The sequence below is a fragment of the Pseudorca crassidens genome, chromosome 4 (genome assembly GCF_039906515.1).
Source record: "Pseudorca crassidens isolate mPseCra1 chromosome 4, mPseCra1.hap1, whole genome shotgun sequence".
In the NCBI taxonomy this organism is placed as follows: domain Eukaryota; kingdom Metazoa; phylum Chordata; class Mammalia; order Artiodactyla; family Delphinidae; genus Pseudorca; species Pseudorca crassidens.
This window is the reverse complement of record NC_090299.1, coordinates 109,110,804-109,132,672: the sequence shown is the minus strand read 5'-3', so window position 1 is coordinate 109,132,672 and position 21,869 is coordinate 109,110,804. Positions and strand designations below refer to the sequence as shown.

General features: G+C 43.5%; 1 protein-coding gene across 4 annotated transcripts in view; it reads right to left on the bottom strand.

Annotated features, from left to right (window-relative positions):
* SHROOM3 (shroom family member 3) overlaps positions 1-21,869 on the bottom strand; it is a 317,982-nt gene that overhangs the window by 42,508 nt on the left and 253,605 nt on the right. For all 4 annotated transcript variants that reach the window (XM_067736314.1, XM_067736316.1, XM_067736315.1 and 1 more), the window contains 2 exons: positions 21,202-21,333; positions 4,465-4,596 (listed from right to left, as the gene is read on the bottom strand). In XM_067736314.1, coding sequence (XP_067592415.1) covers positions 4,465-4,596; positions 21,202-21,333 — 264 coding nt within the window. The remainder of the gene's footprint in view (positions 1-4,464; positions 4,597-21,201; positions 21,334-21,869) is intronic.

The window sequence follows — 21,869 nt, the reverse complement described above, 5'->3', positions numbered from 1 at the left end:
ACGTGCCACAACTACCGAGCCTGCGCTCTACAGCCCGCGAGCCACAACTACTGAAGCCCGCGTGCCTAGAGCCCATGCTCTGCAACAAGAGAAGCCACTGCAATGAGAAGCCCGTGCACCGCAACGAAGAGTAGCCCCCGCTCGCCGCAACTAGAGAAAGCCCGCGCGCAGCAACAAAGACCCAACACAGCCAAAAATAAATAAATAGAGAGATAAATAGAGAAATAAATAAATGACCCATGAAATACATTCCCACGTCAGGGTCTCAGGGCCTTTGTACTCGCTGTTCCCACAAAAAAGGAATGCTCTTCACCTGGCGCAATCCCTTCCCCTTATTCAAGTCTCTGCATCAGAGAAGACTTCCTGCTACTCACTGAAAAGCACCTCTTCTGTCCTTACTCCCTGTTACTTTGCTTTACTTTCTTCGTGGCACTTACCACTACTTGACATCACATCACCTCTGTTTGAAAGTATTAATATTTTCTAAATACTTAAACCACAGCAAAAACACAAGTGTATGCAAACATTTCCTAAAGTGTACTCCCAGCATATTAATTGCTTAGGTGACCAAATATGTTTGGAAAATACTGGGCTAGATGACTTAAATAATTGTAATTACTTTAAGACTCCTGAGTCCTTAATAAACTCGCTCATGTGATGTTCTTAAAGGAAAATATACTAAGCAGTGTTTTCTAAACTTATGTGACCCTAGAAGCTTATGTGACCCTAGGATTATTATTCCATGGAACACACCTGGGGAAACAAATACAGCAGGTTGGGGGCTTTTTATGTCTCGTTCAGTCTTGTACCCTCAATAATCAGAACTTATCTGAGACGTAGTGGGTATTCCACACATATTTGCTGAAGGAGTGAATCAATGAACACATACTGGTTCTTTAGTATTTTGATACTGTTATTTCAGCCTCTTAGGAGGGGACCAGACCACATGACTTTTCAAGGTTTCTTCTAAAGTACATAGGACTTTAGAAGTCCTAATACTTTAGGACCGTTGTGAGATTTCTGTATGACAGCAAAAAGGCAGTGACAAGGACCTGACAGAAAGAGGCTGAAATACAATTTCGGTGGAATTCCAGATCCAAGCTAGCTTGCGGGCAGTGAAAATTAAGTCTCCAGTCTCTCTGAACTTCTCTCTCCCTCTCTCCTCACTCCTGCCCTTCCCCAACCCTAGAGCTCCCTCTTTCTCCTACTTCTTAATGAGAAGCAGATCCACACATTTAGGTAATATTCCTGGTTTCTGGAACTGTCAGAAGGCTGTCAGAGGAATGCCGCCCACCAGACCACTAGATGCCACTGTGTTCCTCAGAAACGTGCCAGGAGAGCTTCTCTGTCTACAGCTGCCAAGGGCTGACCCTCTGAGCAGAACTCAGAGCTGCAAGACCGAGGCATGGAATGAACAGAACACAGGATGCTCTGGGCTGCAGTAGGAGCTGGGTAACCCGAGCTTCCCTTTCTCCCTCTCTCTTCCTCCACAGAGCTTTTGTGCTGACGGTCATTGTGTCAGCGGGAGGCTGTGCTGAAGCTTGAATTAGAGGACAGACTGGTAGGTACAGTACCTACCAGTAGGTAGGTACAGTACAGATCCACCTGCCTCTGGAGGTTGGGATGAGGAGGAAACAGCAGGTAGAGAAGCAGAACCTTCAGAATATTGCACTTCTGATGCCGACGCCATCTTTCTCCTGAGGCCTCTTGGAGCTCACCTTAGTTACTGTGAGCACTTACTCTAAGCACAGTCGTCTTATTTCTGCCTTTGGACAAGCTTGTATTTTAGGTCACAGTATGACTTCAGATTTAGGGCCTCCTAAGGCTAGCGGTTAGGAGGCTCCAAAGGGCCCCACTGTTTAGGGGTACCCTGTTAATACACTCCTGCATTTTATAAGTGTGTGCCGGTTGATGCCATTAACCTAGTCCATTACTAGGTTTCACTGTACCTCTGACAAGTCTTCAGCCTAATTATTATAATTAGTTTTCATAGTTACTGAGTGCTCACTATGTTTCAGGAACTACACTAAATGTTTTGCATATGTTATTTTGCTTAATCCTCACTACGAGCCAGTGAGATCTGTATTATGAATTTCATTTTACACACAAGGAAACCAAGATCAAAGAGGTGAAGTGATTGGCTCAAGCTCATGCAGTAGGTGGTGAAGTGGAGATTTAAACCGAGGTCTCACTTAGAAGCCCAAGTAGCTCACCATCGTGCTGTCCTTCCTTCACACTCTTAGGCCCCTGCATCTGACCTTCTAAAGGCCTTCAACACCGCTGTGCCCACAGAGCAAAAGCACTGTGCCTGCATGGGGCGTGGGCACTGCTGGCAGCTCTGTTCCCGGAGCACACATGGCTCAGATGGTGAGAAGAAATTCTTTCAGGGTTATTGGGAGGGACACGGGCAAGGGAGAGGAGTGCCTGTAACAAGGAGGGTAACCAGGAAGGTATTCTAACATGGAGGGAGCCATGCCCACCAGTCAGAGCTCTAGGATTTGGCCTTTGGTTTGACCAGACATGAGTGTTAGGGGTTCTGAGTCCTCGCCAAATGCGTACCCACCGCCTGGTAGTTAAGGAATCCTTCCAGAAACATCCTCCACTCCCTGGCACAGACAAGCCCTTGCATCTCACTTGTATGCGGGACCCATACTACCTTGACTTTCCTACCTCCCTACCATAACCTATATATCCAAGTACTTCCAAAAAAGTGGTAAGTGACAGAGCCTGCCTCCCTGGGCTCAGAAGATGGATTCCAATTTGCATGGCTCCAAGTCTGTAGTAAATGTAGGGGCGTCCTGACTTAGTTCTTTTTTTTTTTTTTTTTTTTTTTTTTTGCGGTACACGGGCCTCTCACCATTGTGGCCTCTCCCCGTTGTGGCCTCTCCCGCTGCGGAGCATAGGCTCCGGACGCGCAGGCTCAGCAGCCATGGCTCACGGGCCCAGCTGCTCAGCGGCCATGGCTCACGGGCCCAGCCGCTCCGCGGTATGTGGGATCTTCCCGGACCAGGGCACGAACCCGTGTCCCCTGCATCGGCAGGCGGACTCTCAACCACTGCGCCACCAGGGAAGCCCCTGATTTAGCTCTTTAATATAAAGAACTAAGTGGGTGGTCAGGCTTGGCTCCCTTCTCCCCAGTCCCCTTCACTTGTGTGAGGTCTGATTACTATAATAAATCCCTTCTCCTGTAACACCCATGATGGCTTTGCTTTTCCCTGACTGGACCTTGACAGAGTGACTAGAAAAGCAGAGGAAGAATAACTGGTATAACGTGTAGAGGAAGTATAGGAGATTATATGCAATGGCTTTGAAACCTAGCTTGGATTTGAGTCTTGACTTGGGTACTGATCAAATGTTTGACCTTGGACAAAGCCATCTTTCCAGCTTCAATGCCCTGTCCTGTGAAATGGAGTTAAGAACACTGTAACTGTTTCAAGGGCATATAGGAAGGACCACACGAGATGATGTATACACTGAGCAATCCTCAGTGTGTTAACTGCTTCGATTGGAGCTAAGCTGGATAAGTGGCTTTAACAGAAGGAGAAAAACCAACTGGGGAGTTCAAATACTGAATAAAATCATTCAGATAAAAATCAGATACAGAGGAATGGATAAAGAAGATGTGGTACATATATACAGTAGAATATTACTCAGCCATAAAAAGGAATGAAATTGGGTCATTTGTAGAGACGAGGATGGACTTAGAGATTGTCATACAGAGTGAAGTAAGTCAGAAAGAGAAAAACAAATACCGTATACTAATGCATATATGTGGAATCTAAAAAAATGGTATAGATGATCTTACTTGCAAAGCAGAAATAGACACAGACATAGAGAACAAACATATGCATACCAAGGAGGAAGGGGGTGGGATGGGAGGAATTGGGAGATGGGGAATGACATATATACACTATTGATACTATGTATAAAATAGATAACTAATGAGAACCTACTGAATAGCACAGGGAACTCTACTCAATGCTCTGTGGTGACCTAAATGGGAAGGAAATCCGAAAAAAGAGGGGATACGTATATACGTAGAGCTGATTCACTTTGCTGTACAGTAGAAACTAACATAACATTGTAAAGCAACTATACTCCAATAAAAATTAATTAAAAAAACCAGATACATATTTGAAGAAAGGACATTAAGCACTGAGGGAGGGAGTTGTCAGTTTTTCTAGTATAGTGTTATAACGTGTAATTGAGAAATGTCTGACTGAGAATCAACAGGCCCCATAAATATCTCAAACGAGCAGTCAGTGCTCAAAATAATCCTGTCCTCCCTTCATGCCAGTCTAGCCCAGGATATGAAGATGACTCGTACACCATTAGGGGTTTTAAAAGGATGAGGATAGTGGGAAGAGAGACTTAATACTCAAGATAAGTATAAGAAAACAATCTTTTCTGGGAACAGGACATTTGAAAGTAAGAAGCCCCTGGGTCTCAGCTGTGGCCACTTACCTGGAATGGTAGCTCTGGGGCCAAGGAGTGCCAATCGTGCCCTGAGATATCTGCATCATGCTGGCATCGGGTTGGTTCTCCCCAAATTTGGTTGAATGCCAAGAATGAGGTCGGCCCGCAGGTTCACTGCGCCTGGGGAGATACAGGAGAGGGACCCCCAGCGTTAGGAGCAATCTCAGCTGATCGCTTCACCAATGAGATTTATGGACTTGGAAGCAGAGACTGCTGTATCCTCAGAGATGGAAAACAATCAAGTAAATACTGGAAAATGGATCTTACTGCTCACTTCTCTTAGTAACCATTGGTTTTTTTTCTGCTTTATTAATATGTTTATTTTCCCTTTCATTTTGACATGATTTCAGTTACATAAAAATACTGCAAACTTAGTTTAAAAAATTTCTGAATAAACCCTAGTGCACTGTTGGTGAGAGTGCAAACTGGTACAGCCACTATGGAAAACAGTATGGAGTTTCCTTAAAAAAATTAAAAATAGAACTAACAGTATGATCCAGCGATCCTACTTCTGGGCATATATCCAAAGAAACTGAAATCAGGAACTTAAAGATATATCTGCACTCCCATGTTCATTGCAGCATTACTCACAATAGCCAAGATACAGAAACAACCTAAGTTTCAGTGGATGAATGGATAAAGAAGATGCCATATATACATACAATGGAATATTATTCAGCCACGGGAAAGAAGGAAATCGTGCCATTTGCAACAACTTCGATGCATTATGCTAAGTGAAATAAGCCAGACAGAGAAAAACAAATGCTGAATGATTTCACTTCTATGTAGCATCTAAAAAGGACAAACTCAGAAAAACAGAGTAGAGTGGTGGCTATCAGGGGTTGAGGGGGTGGAGGAAATGGGGAGATTTTAGTCAAAGGGTACAAACTTCAAGTTATAAAGATTAACAAGTTCCGGGGATCTGATGTACAGCATGGTGATTATAGCTAATTCCGTATCATATACATACTTGAATGTTGCTAAAGGAACAGATTTTAAATGTTCTCACCAGCTAAGACAGAAATGGTAACTATGTGACTAGATGCAGAGGGCGTCTAATACAGTGCTGGTAATCATTTTGCAATTTAGAAATGTATCAAATCAAGATGTTCTACACCTTAAACTTGCAGTGTTATGTATCAATTATATCTCAATAAAGCTGGAAAAAATCCCACATAACCTTCACCTAGCTTTCCTACATGTTAACGTTTCATGCTTTATTAATTTAAGGCACATGGAGTTGCCTTGGTCTTTCTTTGCACTACTTGTCCATATATAAATATGGGAGCAATAATTCCTGCCCACCTCTCAAGGGACTTTCTGGGGATTTTGAAGTTCTCTGTGATATTCTGATGCTGGATAAATGCTATTATTTTAATATCTTGGTAAGAACAACATAAAAACTACCAGCTACCTTGGTGTTAACACACTCTGATCTGCGGAGTATAAACAACAAGATGCTCTCCAAAACAGTTTCTCATTTTGCAAGTCAATGACTTCACCTTTAAACATCCTGCCCTTATAACACAAAGAACTGACAAAGCCAAAGGGGAAAAGTGGGTGTTCTTCAGACTGCAATACTGAAGGATGGATGAATTTGGTAAGGAGGATTACACTACTACAGAAGGTCAGAGTCAAGAGAGAGTGGCTGAACTTTATTTTTGGCAGAAAAGTGAGATAATGTTTACCAACACCTTCAGGGATTTCTAGACTGAAATCTCAATGGAGAGAAGAGAGGAGGTGCCCTGAAGCATTGACAGAATGTAGCTACCTAGGCTTAATATCAGTTGGTACACCTCCTTCATGAAGGATCAGACACCTTGCTGAAGGTTCTGAATCAGACTCTGAAGTATAAAAGGGGGCTGTGCAGAGGACAATGGAGATACGATGTTTCATCTAGGTTAAGTGAAAAAAATTTCCCTTTGTGCTTTAAAAACAATAGCAAGGGGCTTCCCTGGTGGCGCAGTGGTTGAGAGTCCGCCTGCCGATGCAGGGGACACGGGTTCGTGCCCCGGTCCAGGAGGATCCCACATGCCGTGAAGCGGCTGGGCCCGTGAGCCATGGCCGCTGAGCCTGCACATCCGGGGCCTGTGCTCTGCAACGGGAGAGGCCACAGCAGTGAGAGGCCTGCGTACCGCAAAAAAATAAAAAACAAAAAAAGCAATAGCAAGGCTCCCTTTTAAATGTAAGCTATCCAGACCTTTCTTCAATTTCCTTCCCATTCATTCAAGGGCATCCACAGAGACTTTCTACATGGCAGCCACTATGCTGGCACTGGGGATCCAAAGAAGAACAAAGTATCACTAGACCCAAATAATTCACAGTACAGTAGAAGAGACAGCCACGTAAACTGCTATAAGACACTGAGATGGGTTCCGTAATCGAGACTTGTACCAGGTGCTCAGTGAACTCAGAAGAGGCAGTCACTGAAAACATGAAACCATGAAAGATTTCTCCAGATGGCAGGGGGCGGGAAACGGAAGGGAAGGACAACCAGGTAGAAGAAACAGCGCAATGGGCTTCCCTGGTGGTGCAGTGGTTCGGGGTCCGCCTGCCAATGCAGGGGACACGGGTTCGTGCCCCGGTCTGGGAAGATCCCATATGCCGCGGAGCGGCTGGGCCCGTGAGCCATGGCCGCTGAGCCTGCACGTCCGGAGCCTGTGCTCCGCAAAGGGAGAGGCCACAATAGTGAGAGGCCCGCGTATCGGAAAAAAAAAAAAAAAGAAGAAACAGCACGACAAATGCATGGAAATGCAGAAGAACACGGTACAAGCAACTTAAGTAGGTGGAGAGGAGATGACGAGTGAGAGAGGAAGGCAGCAGATGAAGGTGAAGAGCTAGGAGCGTCCAGGTCTCACTGAAGGGTGTGAATAGTATCCTATGGGTTTGGAGGCCACCGAAGAACCTTAGCCAAGGAGGGCCATGTTCAAATTTGAGTTTCAGGAAGATATTGCCAATAATGAGAATATATTTGAGAGAGACAAGATCGGAGGCTATCGTCTTGGCCAGGGTAAGAGATAATCAAGACCCGGCACTAAGGCAGGGGCAGTGAACTTAAAGGGATGACATCTAAGAACCAACCACCGAGGAGGCGAAATTCCCAGCCTAGTGAGCGCTTGGATGTGGTTGGTGTAGAAGAGAGTATAGTCAAGGAGGAAGGACAGTCTTCATGTTTGTAGCTTGAACTAGAATGGTAAGAACTATGAGATGGAGGGACGGGAGCGAAGGGAGGAAGGGGGGAAACAGAGCGGGGAGGCAGATGGCTCACTTGGGGCGTGTAATGTGAGGGGCCCTGGGGACTGCAGTGGTGGACAGGAAGCAGTGGGGCCCACAGGGCTGGAGTCTGGGCTGCACATACACATTGAGGAGTCATAAAACACATGTCCTCTGAGAAAAGATAAGCTGCTTGGGGAGAGTGCATAGGAGACAGAAAGGAAGTGCTTTCAGGATGGGCCTCCGAGAACTATCACACTCCGGGGGTGGAATGGGGTTGGGGAGAGTCCAACAAGAGAGTATGGGAGTTTCACAGCATCCTAGCGGGGAGGAGGAGGAGGAACTGTCAATCATTCCAACTGCTACCGAGAGGTGAGTGTGATGTGGGTAGATGCACGTCCACTGGATTTGATGACTGATGAGTCTTTGCAATGGAATGACAGGGGCAGAGGCCTGATTAGGATGGGGTAAGAGGTGAATGAGAGACAAAATGGAGACAGCAAGGGCAGATCATTCTTTCAAGACCTTGGCTCTAAAGGGGAGAAAGAAGGTGGTAGCTAGGAGGCTAGAGGGGGCCAGGGAGTGAAAAGGATTTGTTCTTGCTGTTTTGTTTTAAATAATGAGAAGTATGAGCAAATCTGTATGAGACAGGGAGTGCATACACGCACAGCCCAAGACACCGGATGAGGAGAGGCTGACGCTCCGTAAGACTCATGAGGAAGTAGGCAAGGATGGGATTCTAGAGCACACGACCTTATGTAGGAGTAAAGGCAGGTCCACCGAAGTAAATGAGAAGAAAGGAGGAGGTAAGATGTCGATGCTCATATGAAAGGGAGTGGCTGGGAGGACAGCTGGAGGGACTTCACACCCACTGTCCTCTGTCTTCATTAGGAAGCCCAGAGGGAAAGGTGAGGGGCTTGATGTGGTGGATGGGGCTCATGGGCATGACAGACGAGGACTGAAGAGTCGAAACTGATTAGAGATACTTAAAAGATTTAATAACTAAGATATGGTCGCTGCCCTTAGGGAGCTTACATTCTGGTGGGGAGACCAAATGAAGTATTCCTCTAATAAATAATAAATCATAAAGAAATAATTCTTAAAGATAAAGTAAGTGCCCAAGACTTGCAATGCCAAGACAGGACACCCAGCTCGCGGAGCTGCTTCTCCGGAGTAGATTGTGGAGGTTAACTCTTTGTCCTGGGGTAGAGGAAGAGTTCATCCCAGGTGTAACATCGATACATTAAGAACAGGGTGCTTGTGAAACAAGCAAATCAGTAGGCTCTGAAAAACATACCCCTTTCTTTTGGATGCAGAACATATGTTGGGAGGTTTCAGAGATAAATCTTTGTTTTATAAGATTCTTCCAATATGTACAATTAAGTGATGAAATGAGGACAAAGAACAATGAAAAAGATGACCAAAATATAGCCCACCAACTCTCAGACCTTGCTGGAGCAGGGTGGGTGTGTAAATCAGTGCATCCGAATAAAGAGCAGTTTGGCAACATTCAGCAAAATCATTTTAAAATAACATATCCGTCAAAAGATTGAAACACAACCAAAATACTCATCAGTAGCAGACCAGTTAAGTCAGTGTGGTACCTCCACACAACGGAATATGTATGTGGCCATTAAAAGAACTGAGTAGTTCTATACATATGGATATGGACATATCTCCAAAATATATGGTTAAAGGACAATTGTAAGATACAGAACTGTGCGTACAGTATACTGCTGTATGTGGGGAAAACCATACAGAATCACTTACATTTATTAATGTAAAGAGTATTTCTGGAAGAATACTTGAGAAACTAGAACCAGTGACTGCCTCTGGGGAGGAAAACTTAGTTTTCACTGTATTTCCTTTTCTAACTTTTGAATTATGTCTATGTACATGCGTTACCTATTAAAAAAGCCAAGTATTTTAAAAATAGCCTCTCATTTTGAAAATATAATTCACTGTACCTGGAGATAACCAAAAAAGTCAAACAGCTGTTTATTGACTTTTTCAATGATGCAAATAATTTAATAAGCATTCCTAAAGAGCACAGCACGCTTTGACATTTTAGGATCACTCTGATCTTAACGAAGATAAGGAAATATTTTCCTAAAGCATATTACATCATGAGCATACCAATAAGAGTCAGAAGACGATTTAATTTTAAAATTGAGCCAACTAAGTTTTGTGTGTGCATGTAATTCAAACAAAGCCCTTTTGTTGCATTCCTAACCACAAACAAGGAAGCTTAATTGCGTGGGATGGGTAGGCTGATGAAACTGGAACTAGCAAGTGGCACGATGTCCTTCTTAGATGGTTTTGCCCTAACACACAGAGAGATTCAGGAATGAAAGCATATTTTGGAGAAATCTACAATAAAGCAGTTCACGTCCTTCGAGCAGTATTCACTGATCACCTACTATGCGCCTTCTACCCTGCTGAAGTACAATTGGAGCTCTGGGAGGTCACAGATGCCCTCAAGGAGTTTATAATCTTGTTGGGGAGCCTCAGATGCAAGAAAAAGTATTAAAGAGCATCTAAGTATTACTCATTCACTCGAAAAATGTCTGAGTGCCTACTGAGTGCCAAGCATCATTCCAGGCACTTGACACACATTTTCTCACTTAACCTTTAAACTGTATCTTTATGACATAGGACCATTAATGAGAAAATGAGGTCATCAAGAGAGACTAAGCAACCCATCCACCGTCACAAGGGTTTTGAGGAGCAGAGCTGATATTTAAACTCAGGCATCTGTCCCCGGAGCCTGTGTTCTTAACTTCTGAGCAATGAGCAGTATAAAAGAGGTGAGGTGGGCAGAGTAGAGAGACGGACGATTAACAAGTAAGCAAATAAACAGGGAATTTTCATGTAGTTATAAGGGCTCTGGAGGAAATAGAACTGGGTAATGTGAGAGTGTGACCGGGGATCAGGGACAGCCTCTTTGAGAGAGTAACACCCGAACCAGATCTAAATGATAAGAAGGAATCAACCTTGCAAAGAGCTGGGGGCAGAGTATTCAGCGCACAAAGCAAAAAAGAAACACAAAGGCCTTGAGGCAGGAATAAATGTGCGGATTTCAAGAAGCAGAACAGACTGTAGCCCAGAGCCTTGGGAATGAAGAGCGGATGGTAGGAAAGTCATGAGATCATACTGGGCCGTGCTAGCTCCTGAGGATTTTGGTTTAAGCACCAAAAAGCTCCCTTGCTGCCAGTGATCGAGAATGGGGTCTGAAGTTGGCCAAAAGGCCTGGTAGGAGAGTGGGACTTCGGATGACCCTGAAGCACTGGTATGCTTTGGATAAATGGAGAAGGTCACAACCACCACTTGGACAATAAGAAATTCTAAGAGTTGGAGTTAATTTTTTTGTTGATGCTGTTCTTTGATGAGCTGTTATGACTGAGACTTTGCTTGGGCTCTTCTGGGTGCACTAACTTTATAAACCATGCTAGTTATCAACTGGACATGAGTTGAACATGTAAAAATACCAAATACACTCAATACCGGCACTACCAAATAAAACATCATGTGTCTTAATTCACTTACTAACCCCCATCTGCCATCATTTGTTTAGTGCTATAACAGACACAATGCTATAATAGACAACAAAGTCCATCATAACAAGATTCTAGTCTTACCCACTCCCCCCAAAAAAGAAAGAAAAAACACTAATATCAATGTATTCTGTAAATTAGGTTTATCAGAATTAACATATCATGGATTTGGGTTGAGAGCCTTCATGATATAATTACTGAACACTTTGAGCTTAGCAGGGGATAAAACATGTTTCTTAAGGTTCTTTTGTGTATCACCGTTATTTCTTTTCCTATTTTTCCTCATCTTTTAAAAAATTATGAAATACTTCAAACACACATAAATGCATTCAAGTGAATATAAAAAACACTCGTGTGTACTCATTACCAAAATTTATCAAATCTTAATATTTTCCCCAAATTTACTTCAGGTATTGTTTTGAATAGGTAATTAATTCACACAGTTTAAAGAAAAAAGATCAAAGCCATTAAGAAGTCTTACTCTCCTTCTCAGCCCTCTCCACCCATTTCTCTTCCCCCTACAGCAAACCTCTGTGGTTAATTTCTTATGTATGTTTTCCAGTGCTTTGTTATGCAAGTATAGGCAAATATGAACAAATCTCTTTTCACCCGCTTCACAAAAGGAAAGCTATGTGGTGTTCTACCCCTTGCTTTTTTGAACTTAACAACATCTGTTGTAGATCATTCTATATCAGTACTTACAGAGCTTCCTCGTAGCTTTTTTCCCCCCCTTTTAGCTGCCTGGTATTCCATCGTGTGCATATAACATATTTCTTCAACCAGACCCTTTTTTGCGGACACTTTTTGATTTCCAGTCTTTTGTTATTACAAATAATGCTTCAGTGAATAACCATGTCTACACACTGTTTTCTGTGTCCACATATCTGCAGAAATTCCTAGAAGTGGAATTGCTGGCTCAAACTAAAATGCACTTGCAATTTTGGTAGTTATTGCTAAGCTGCCCCTTTCATGCTTTAAAGGGGAAACAAACTTAACATGAATAATTAAATGTCATCGTGCAAGTGATTCTTAGGGGGGATATTGGGGATATTATAATTACACCTTCTTTAGTATATTAGAATAGATGATTCATATTTGAACAACAATGCCTTTCTAGGCATTTCCTGTTTATAGGAAGATTATGCGCCCCAAACACTGATGATAAAAATATACAGCCACTGAAAACTAAGACCAAGTTAAGATGCACTGGGCTGTACTCATAGCACTGTTTCATTCATAGATCCAGACGAAACTCTCTCTGGAATAAATGAAGAATCACCCTATGTTGAGATATGTTTTTTTGTTGTTGTTTTTTGTTTTGTTTTGTTTTGTTTTGCAGTACGCGGGCCTCTCACTGTTGTGGCCTCTCCCGTTGCGGAGCACAGGCTCCGGACGCGCAGGCTCAGCGGCCACGGCTCACGGGCCCAGCCGCTCCGCGGCATGTGGGATCCTCGCGGACCGGGTCACGAACCCGTGTCCCCTGCATCGGCAGGTGGACTCTCAACCACTGCGCCACCAGGAAAGCCCTGAGATATGTTTTCTACATGTTCACAGGAGACGGACAAGCTCTCAAGAACTTTCAGGGTTGAAAACACCCATTATCTTCCAAAATGTAAAAGAAGGTGTAATTGTCCCTTAGCACATGGTTGGCAAAGACATTGCTTTTGAGATATCCTTTGGCCCTTTTCAGCATCCCTAAACTCTAGTTTCTATGACTACTGGGCTACTCAAAGCTATACTTCGACTTTTTGGATTCACAGAAAAATCTAACAGGCAAACATTTCTGAGGCTTTTATAATGGCCTAATGTCTGTGTCTTTAAAAAGTGGTTCAGTGGGTAGAAAGGTATGCATTAAGTAATATAACCCCATGGCAACACACAGTCCTGTCTGGAAAGAGAAGTTCTTTTCAAAGGTCACATCCTGATAATATGCCCTGGGGACTTTTGGCTTTGGCAACTGAATCACAAGTAAGAGTGAAGTCGGCTAACAGACAGACCACGTAAGACTCTAACATCTAAAATTTGCATAAAAGGTAAAAAAAAACCCTTTTCGTGTAAGATACTTTTTTACCCCATTCCTTCACACTGGCTCCAACATCATTTCACCACTAGTTAATCTCCTCCTCACTCTCCATTTTGAAACATTTTTTTAGATTAAATTTTATTGGGGCTTCCCTGGTGGCGCAGTGGTTGAGAGTCCGCCTGCCAATACAGGGGATGCGGGTTCGTGTCCCGGTCCGGGAAGATCCCACATGCCGCGGAGCGGCTGGGCCCGTGAGCCATGGCCGCTGAGCCTGCGCGTCCCGAGCCTGTGCTCCGCAACGGGAGAGGCCACAACAGTGAGAGGCCCGCGTACAGCAAAAAAAAAAAAAAAAAAAAAAAGATTAAATTTTATTGATGACCACACAGAACTATTACCATAAAAAAGAGGGCATAGCCATGGGGGTGGGTGTTTTTCACTTAGCCACCAATGGGTGATGATGTTGAAATGCCTTTTTTCTCAATATGCCCCCCTTTCTTCCCTCCTCCCCTCAACTCTGACATCTACAGAGTAATCAGAATACTCAGCTCTCCTCCCCACACTTCAACATCTGCCTATATGTCACGGCAGAAATTGACACGAACACTATAACATCTTTGCCCTGTAACAGCATTCATGTTTGTTTTTCTTTGATTTTCAAATTCAATTACAATAGACTCGCATAGCATACATAGACTAGCATAAGCGCTAATTATCAACAATTTCTTCTTGTCAACTCTCAATTTGCAACTGGGCATTTTATTTGTTGGAGGAAGGAAGGAGGGACTGGTTTTTACTGATTTCTTGAGATATCAGATATTATGATTTAAAATTTTTCTCCTCTACTACTTCTCTGTGTCATAGAATATGTTGCCAGGGCTGAAAGAGAAATCCCTTTCATGCTGTTTGTTTTTATCTTCCACACAGAGACACATGCAGACATCCACAAATATATGCTCACGGATCTCAGAGAGAATGACACAGTTACAGAGAACCAGAAACACTGTGTGTGCCCCAGAATTGTTTGGAGCCTCTCCCAGAGGACCGCTGTTGGGCAAATGGGGAACAGCTCAGCAGGACACGATGAAGGTGCTCAGGGCTCTTGCCCTCCACCCAGGGGGCTGCAGGGCTGAGGGCAGGAGGCGCAGGGTACCCACCACTATGGCTGGACACCCTCCTCCTCCGTGTGTAATCCCACAGAAGATTGTCCTTTGAGGGTTTAAAGGATACCCTTTACACCACATACCAACCAAGACATTTCAAAATCAAGCTAATTAACTTTTATGCAATGCTTAAAGTATAAGCTAAATTTCATTTGCCAAAACAGTAACGAAAAGTTTTTGTGAGGCCGACGCCTTACCTTTTGGTAGTGCCTTTTTTCTAAACACCATCCCATTCAACAAAAACAAATGAATGCTCCCCAAACTTCTAACACTAAAGACACTGAATTCTCTTTTGGAGTAAGTCATGCATTGTATCGTGTTTTTCTCTTCTCTATTTCACTTTCTCCTCATTTAGAGGAATAGGTTGCAAGTGAGAAATTAAAGGCAACGACAACAAAAGAAAACAAAAGAAAGGACAGAAAGCATTAATTTTAGATAGGGACCTTAAACAATGGTCAAAAGAAGGATCCATATTTTAAAATCATACCAGAAAAGACCCGAATGAAAAGAATAGTGAAGGTTTTAAGGCAAAGTGGATGAAAACTTTATGAACACTTGTTCCAGCCCCTCAGTTCCTACCTGCCAGCATTTCCATACCTAATTTCACAACAAGGAGGAGTTTAACCACCACCACGATTCACACATAACCTGACACTGCTGGGGAGAAAATTATAAAACTCAGAAGAATGCTCTCTCTTATTCATTCGCCTTCAAGTGAAAGGATGCCAAATTAAACTTGAAATACCAGCCCTGGATGCCTCTCTTTATAGATGTGTTTTATAATCTAAGCAGTTCCTATTTTCTTTTTTACCTTTTACATGGTATAATAACAAAATGAATGCCCGTAATAATAAAATAAATATTCAAGTCACCTGGAGATCCAGAACATTACCACTACTGGTGCAGCCACCGGTCCTTGGCCATATCATATTTCCTTTTAAGTAAAAGCATCTAGGGATGCAAACACTGGCATTAAGCATAGCTCTGAACAAAAATTTCAAATCAAAGATTGTATAAGGATAAAAGCTGAATTCAAATTATTGTGAAAAAGGGAAAAGATAATCAAGTATCTAAACCTTCAATTGTGATGGAGGTAAACACTGTACACCCAGCAATCTCAATACGCACTTCTTTTCATGTAAACTCAAATGAGAAGACCACACCTTTTCTTTAATACTGAGACTACATTTGCAGGTTCCTTTTCTTTATACAAACGCTGGCAATGAGAATAGAGAACCTGGCTACTAGTACATAGATAAGTAGCCATTCCTTGTGAGAGAAAGAAATTGTTTATTTGAAATTCCCCGGGGAAATGGGGAAGCAAAACCATGAAGTACACAACAAAGAGCAACTGCTAATCTGAATGAGATAAAAAGCCACTCTAAATACGTACATCATAATATGGTGACTGTATATATAGGAGAGAAAATGATTGAAAATTCCCACACAGAAATATTAATAGTACACTGAATTACCCGAGGTGCTCAAATAATGAGAATTTTCATGACAATTTAGAGAAATGGGCTTAAATTTAATATGTCATTGGTTATTAATTTTTCTTTATAAATAGACATAGCACAACATCAGAAAGATATCTGTGAAAGGCTTATCAGTTGAGAATCCTGCAATGCAAGATTCAAAACCTCATTCTAACATAATAGTGGGCTTACCTTGTGGCAAAGAGAATCATCCTAGATAACAACCCTCTGGCCAACTGCATGTCATATTCAGGAGAGGGATAAAAAGCCATTTCACCCTGTTAACTGCCCTTTCTGCTCCTCCCTGGGCTGCAAAGGCTTCTCAACGATTCCATGCAACTCCCATCAGACAGCCTGAACCGCCTGGAACTCACTAAGCTCCATGCAAGTGGGAGGGACTCATTCCCAGCCACCTCTGTAGATTGCCAATTAAAATTCAATTCCTGCTCTCTAAGAGGGAAGAAGAGAAAGTGACCCTTAGTAACTTTCCCGGAGAAGAGCCACCATCTTAGACAATAGCACACAGCTTGGGAATGCCAGAATGCTATTCCGTGGGCAGGAGCAGGAGGGAAGCAAGGAAAATCATCTGCTGATAACATGCATCAAACTGCAATCAGGAAGTTTCCTTTTTTTTTTTTTTTTGCGGTACGCGGGCCTCTCACTGCTGTGGCCTCTCCCGTTGCGGAGCACAGGCTCCGGACCCGCAGGCTCAGCGGCCATGGCTCATGGGCCCAGCCGCTCCGCGGCATGTGGGATCTTCCCGCACCGGGGCACGAACCTGCGTCCCCTGCATCGGCAGGCGGACTCGCAACCACTGCGCCACCAGGGAAGCCCAGGAATTTTCCTTTTTAATTGCTCTTCTCTGATAAACCTGCACCCTCCTCCACGTGCAAAAAATGCCGCTGTCTGCAAAACTGCGTGTTGATTGCTTTAAGCTTCCCACCCTTTGGAGGCTACTGAAAGAGGTCCTACAGCAACATCCACTGAGGCTTCCTGAGACACACTGTCCTGAGCTCACTAAGTCAGGAGGACGAGGACAGAACTCACTGCCAGTGGAAGTGCAAGTGCCAGCTGCTAACCCTGCTGCCCAAATAAGGGTGAATGAAGAGTCAAAGCCTGAGAGTCTATGACCCATTCATCTCAATGTACTTTACAGAGCACATATCACCATGTATGGTAAGTGCTTACTGATTAGATGAGATGGTCATTATAATGATGGCGGTGACTGGTGGTGGAGAATGAGGATGGGACAGGAAGCTCATGGAGGAAAGCACTCGCTTGGAAAATCTTGAGTCTTAAGCTGGAACATTTTGTCTCTTGAACTAACTCATTGAACTACCCTAGCCTGAGGCTTGACAGATTTTAGGGAGAAGTTCTGCCGAGATAAGTTAGATCATGGGACTCCTACTGACAAGTCAGACAAGAGAGAACTCAGGGATCCAAGCACAAAAGGAAAGGTGGGATTGGATGTGTGCGAACATTAAGCCCTGGACCACTAAGAGCTTCTCTCTCTCTTTACCTTGGTGGTTTGGCTGGTCTCTGTATATACCTGGAGTGAGGGTGGAGGGGAGTTTCTTCCTTTTGCTCTTTCCTTTTTCTTATAAATAAGTGAGAAAATCCTTTCTGGCTACTTTCTCCATGAAAAAGGAGCTACACATACCCATGACCCACTGGACTTGGAATTAGCTCATGAGGTGATCCCAGCCCTTTTCAATTTCAAAATCCGTGTAGGCTTCTGTGACCTGTCATGAATTAGACTTGCTCAGTGCCCACTACTAACCTTCCACCTCAACACCTGTGAGACTCCTCAGATGATAAGCACATCATGTCTGCTCTGTCTAAAGACATCAGCACCTCACCCCTTCCCATATTTCAAAACAGGACTTAGACCACAGCCAGCTTGGAAGAATTCTTAGTGGCCAAAGCTGGAACAATTTGAGCAATAAAATAAATAACAGTATTGGATTATAACCCACAGAATAAAATAATAGGAAGGAGTCCTTACTGATATAAATAGTTGGATAAATAAATAAGTGGAGGAAAGAGACAGCTCTTCCTTACAGAAGACTTCCAATTAATAAATGTGGAAGGAATTAAGGAAATACAGACTCACCTTTAGAACATTACAGTAATAACTGTCACAGACAATATCCGTTGATAGATGCTAAAATCAGTGGGAGAAAGTTTGAGGAAAACCAGAATATTTGTACAGCCTCAAAGCTATCTTCCCCCTCAAGATATGTGTTCGTTTACAAGGAGACAAACAATAACTTTACAGTGAGGAAACCTGGCAACTTCACCTTAACCAGGTAATCAAGGTTAACATCACCAGTAGTAAAACACTGACACCATGTAACCCGGGAGAGGACACACTAAGAAGGACACATCACTTCTCTGGTATTCTTGCCAAAAATGCTCAACCTCAATCCAACCATGAGATAGTATCAGACAAACCGAAATAGAAGGCATTCAACAAAATAAGTGGCCCATACTCTTCAAAAGTGTCAAGGTCATAAAAGACAAGGAAAGACTGAGGAAGTATCACAGATTAGAGGAGACTAAGGAAACATGACAATTAAATACAATGTAGGATCCTGGAATGGAAAAAGGACATTAGCGGGGGGTGGGGGGTGGGAGGGAAGGTGAAATCTGAATAAAGTCTATAAAGCCTTATAGTCTGTTGATAGTATTACACCAATGATAATTTCTTAGTTTTAATATTTACACTATGGTTTTCAAAGATGTTAGCATTAGAGAAAGGTGGGTGATGGGTGGATGGGAAATCTCTGTACTATTTTCACAGCTTTTCTGTGAGTCTAAAATTATTTCAAAATAAAAAAAAAACAAAACGGGCAGGATTTGGGATCCGAATAAATTGGATGAGAACCACACCAATTTCCAAGTTTAGTCCAACATCAGTAAGACCTGGGTTGCAGAGACCTCAGAGCATAGGGAAGAGTTATGAGGTGGACTATTGTAGGGGCTTATGATATACTTTTGGAGACAAGACACACACAAGTAAAAATCTTAGAGTATAAGTAGAGTAAAAATTCCAGCCAATAGGACATGAGCGGGCGTGAGGTATGCAACATCCAGGTCATGACGTTTTGAAAAGGAAATTGCTTGCCTATCTGCTCCCTTACAGTCTCCCTTCACACAGACACAGCATCATGAGCCAGTTTCGACCACGCTGATGAGGGCAACCCCAGCTTGTTTTAAAGATAATCGCTTCATGGTTCTAACCACAATCTCTGCGTGGTTAGGATGCCAACTGGACACACATTGAGGTTCATTTGTTTCATCCAACTGTTAAGGATTGTTTTATGAAATATTTCAATTGTTTCAAGCTCAAACCCAGGTCTGTGTGATTCCACTCTTCATGCTCTTAACCTGCTCTTGATCTGTCTCCTAAATTCAAACCAAATTTGTTTCATCTCTTGTCCCACCACCACTTGCTAAGTTCAAGCCTCGATCATTGCCCACCCAGGCCAGGGCAATAACTTCCTAACTAGGACTTTCTGGCCTAAAGTACTTTGGCACTGATGCTACATCAACCTACACACCTCAGTGGCGTCTTGTTAAATAAAAGGCTCTGACCCTCTACATTTTGAAGATCCTAGGAGGCTAAAAGGAATAGCAGTAACCTTGGGGATTCTTCTTCTTCAGGCTGTCCCTGGAGCAACCTTTTGCCAGCTGCTTCCCTTATGGATGGAGTTTTCTGCAAATCTCAGCCTGTCCTCAACTGGTATGTTCAAACTTCTTTGGAATCCTTTTTTCAAAGAAAACCTTACAGAGAATCTTAATGTAGATACCATATACAAGTGTTGTTGGATTATAGGAAATATAACAAATACTTTAATGTATATTTGCATATCCATAAACATGGGTAATTGCACAAATCTAAGTTTATAATGTTTATTTCTAATCCAAGCCCACGTGTCTACATGAAAGAGCCACGACCCCCAAACTGAAATCAGGATAATTGAAAACAATGATAACCAACATCTACTGAGAGCTTATGATGGGCTAGGTACCACTCTAAGTGTTTTATGTATATTAGCATTTTCAATCCTTTCAGCAACTCTTTGGGGTAGATTAGTTATTAAACTCATTTTATAGATTGGAAACAAAGTTTAAATAACTTGCCTGCAGTTATCTATTAAGTGGCAGAATCAAGATTTGAATTCCAGGTAGCCTGATTCCACAGACAACCCCCGCCCCCATCTTACTCACTATATTATACTGCCTTTCATGCTGGCACACAGACTTATGTGACAGTGATGAAAGGCATGATGAGAATGATAACCGGAACATCATTCTACCACCACCTAATGTTTACTTCACCTGACATTTATTTCTTGTTCCGCAGGAGCGGGGCTCTGTGCTAAGTGCTGAATACCTTATCTCATTGAATTCCCACAGTTGTCCTAGGAAGTAGGTTCTGTTATGCTGATTGCTGAGGCAATAGGGTGGAGTGGCTGTGAGCTCAAACTGCCTGGATTTGAATCTACTGCCTCCTAACGAGATGCCTTTACACTAGTGCAAACCTCACAGCACTGGTGTGAGAATCTGATGAGGTATGCAAAGCCCTAGCACATAGAAAGCACAGATAAGGAGCTTCAAATTTTTTTTTTTTTGCGGTACGCGGGCCTCTCACCGCTGTGGCCTCTCCCGTTGCGGAGCACAGGCTCCGTCCGGATGCACAGGTTCAGCGGCCATGGCTCACGGGCCCAGCCGCTCCGCGGCATGTGGGATCTTCCCGGACCGGGACACGAACCCGCGTCCCCCGCGATGGCAGGCGGACCCTCAACCACCGCGCCACCAGGGAAGCCCGCTGCAAATTTTTATTAGACCAACTTTGTAATCTCAGGACATGCCTCAACTAGAGATAAGACGTGTTCAGTGAATATCAGTTCAGAGATGAATCAATCTTGTTGTACAATGTAACGCATTAGTCATTTCCAAAGAGCAAGATGTTGGTGTATCTCTTTTAGTGTTTTAAATTATAGCTTTAAATACAGTTGTCAATGTATTTTAAAAAAGATATTTTCATCAAATGATTTGAGGGACCCCCAGATTACCTCCCAGGAACTTGATGCTCCTTCGGAACCTAGTTTGAAAACTATCATTAGGTGGTTATCCTCCTGAACCCTGAGCTTCCATCTGACCCCCTCGTCTGGGCCCTCCTCAGCTCTCTCACTCGTCTGTGCTCTCGACCAGCCTTGCCCCCCAATTCCCTCTTCCAGCAGCCAAGTCCCTCTTCCGAACCGCTCAGTGCAGCCCTCCGTGCCTCTTACCTGTGCTTCAGTCGAAGTTTAACCCCTCCTGACCATGCTGCTTTCCTGTGCTGGGGGTCAGAGGTCAGGTGCTCCGGGCTGAAGGACTCAGAGGTGCCTGTGTCTGCAGGGTCCGGGTCTGCACACGCATCTCTGGAAAAAATAGGAAAACAGGAAGTTGAGCATGATGGTGTTCCTGGGCAGGGGGCACAAATGAATCCGACCTGGAAAATGTATGAGAATTAACCCTGGGGTTAGAGGAGAGCAGCACAGCTGAGCGTAGAGGTCTAAGCCTGCACCCACCTAGGCGCTCTGCCCGAAGGAAGGCAAATGCGCTCCTGGGGGTCTTCATCCTCCCCTATCTGTGTTCCTGTGAAGCAATAACGTGTACTTCCCAATCTTAGAATACCAGCTTTTTCCAGCCAAGGGGGAAAGAAATATATATTGACTGTTATGAAGATGAACCCTCCTATAACTCAGTAGCCACTGGTAAGTAAGTGAAAAACTGGCCTCACTGAAGCAAGCTGTCCAAGAAGGTGGTTCCCTCAGACAAGTCCCCACGGCCTCCTGTCTCGGTTTCGCAGGAAGGAGCGCAATCCTCCAGTGCAGCAGCCCTCACTCTGTTCAGTGGGTGGCAGCTCAGGGGCACATGCCAACTCTTGAGGCCGAGCTATTTCACATTGTTTAGA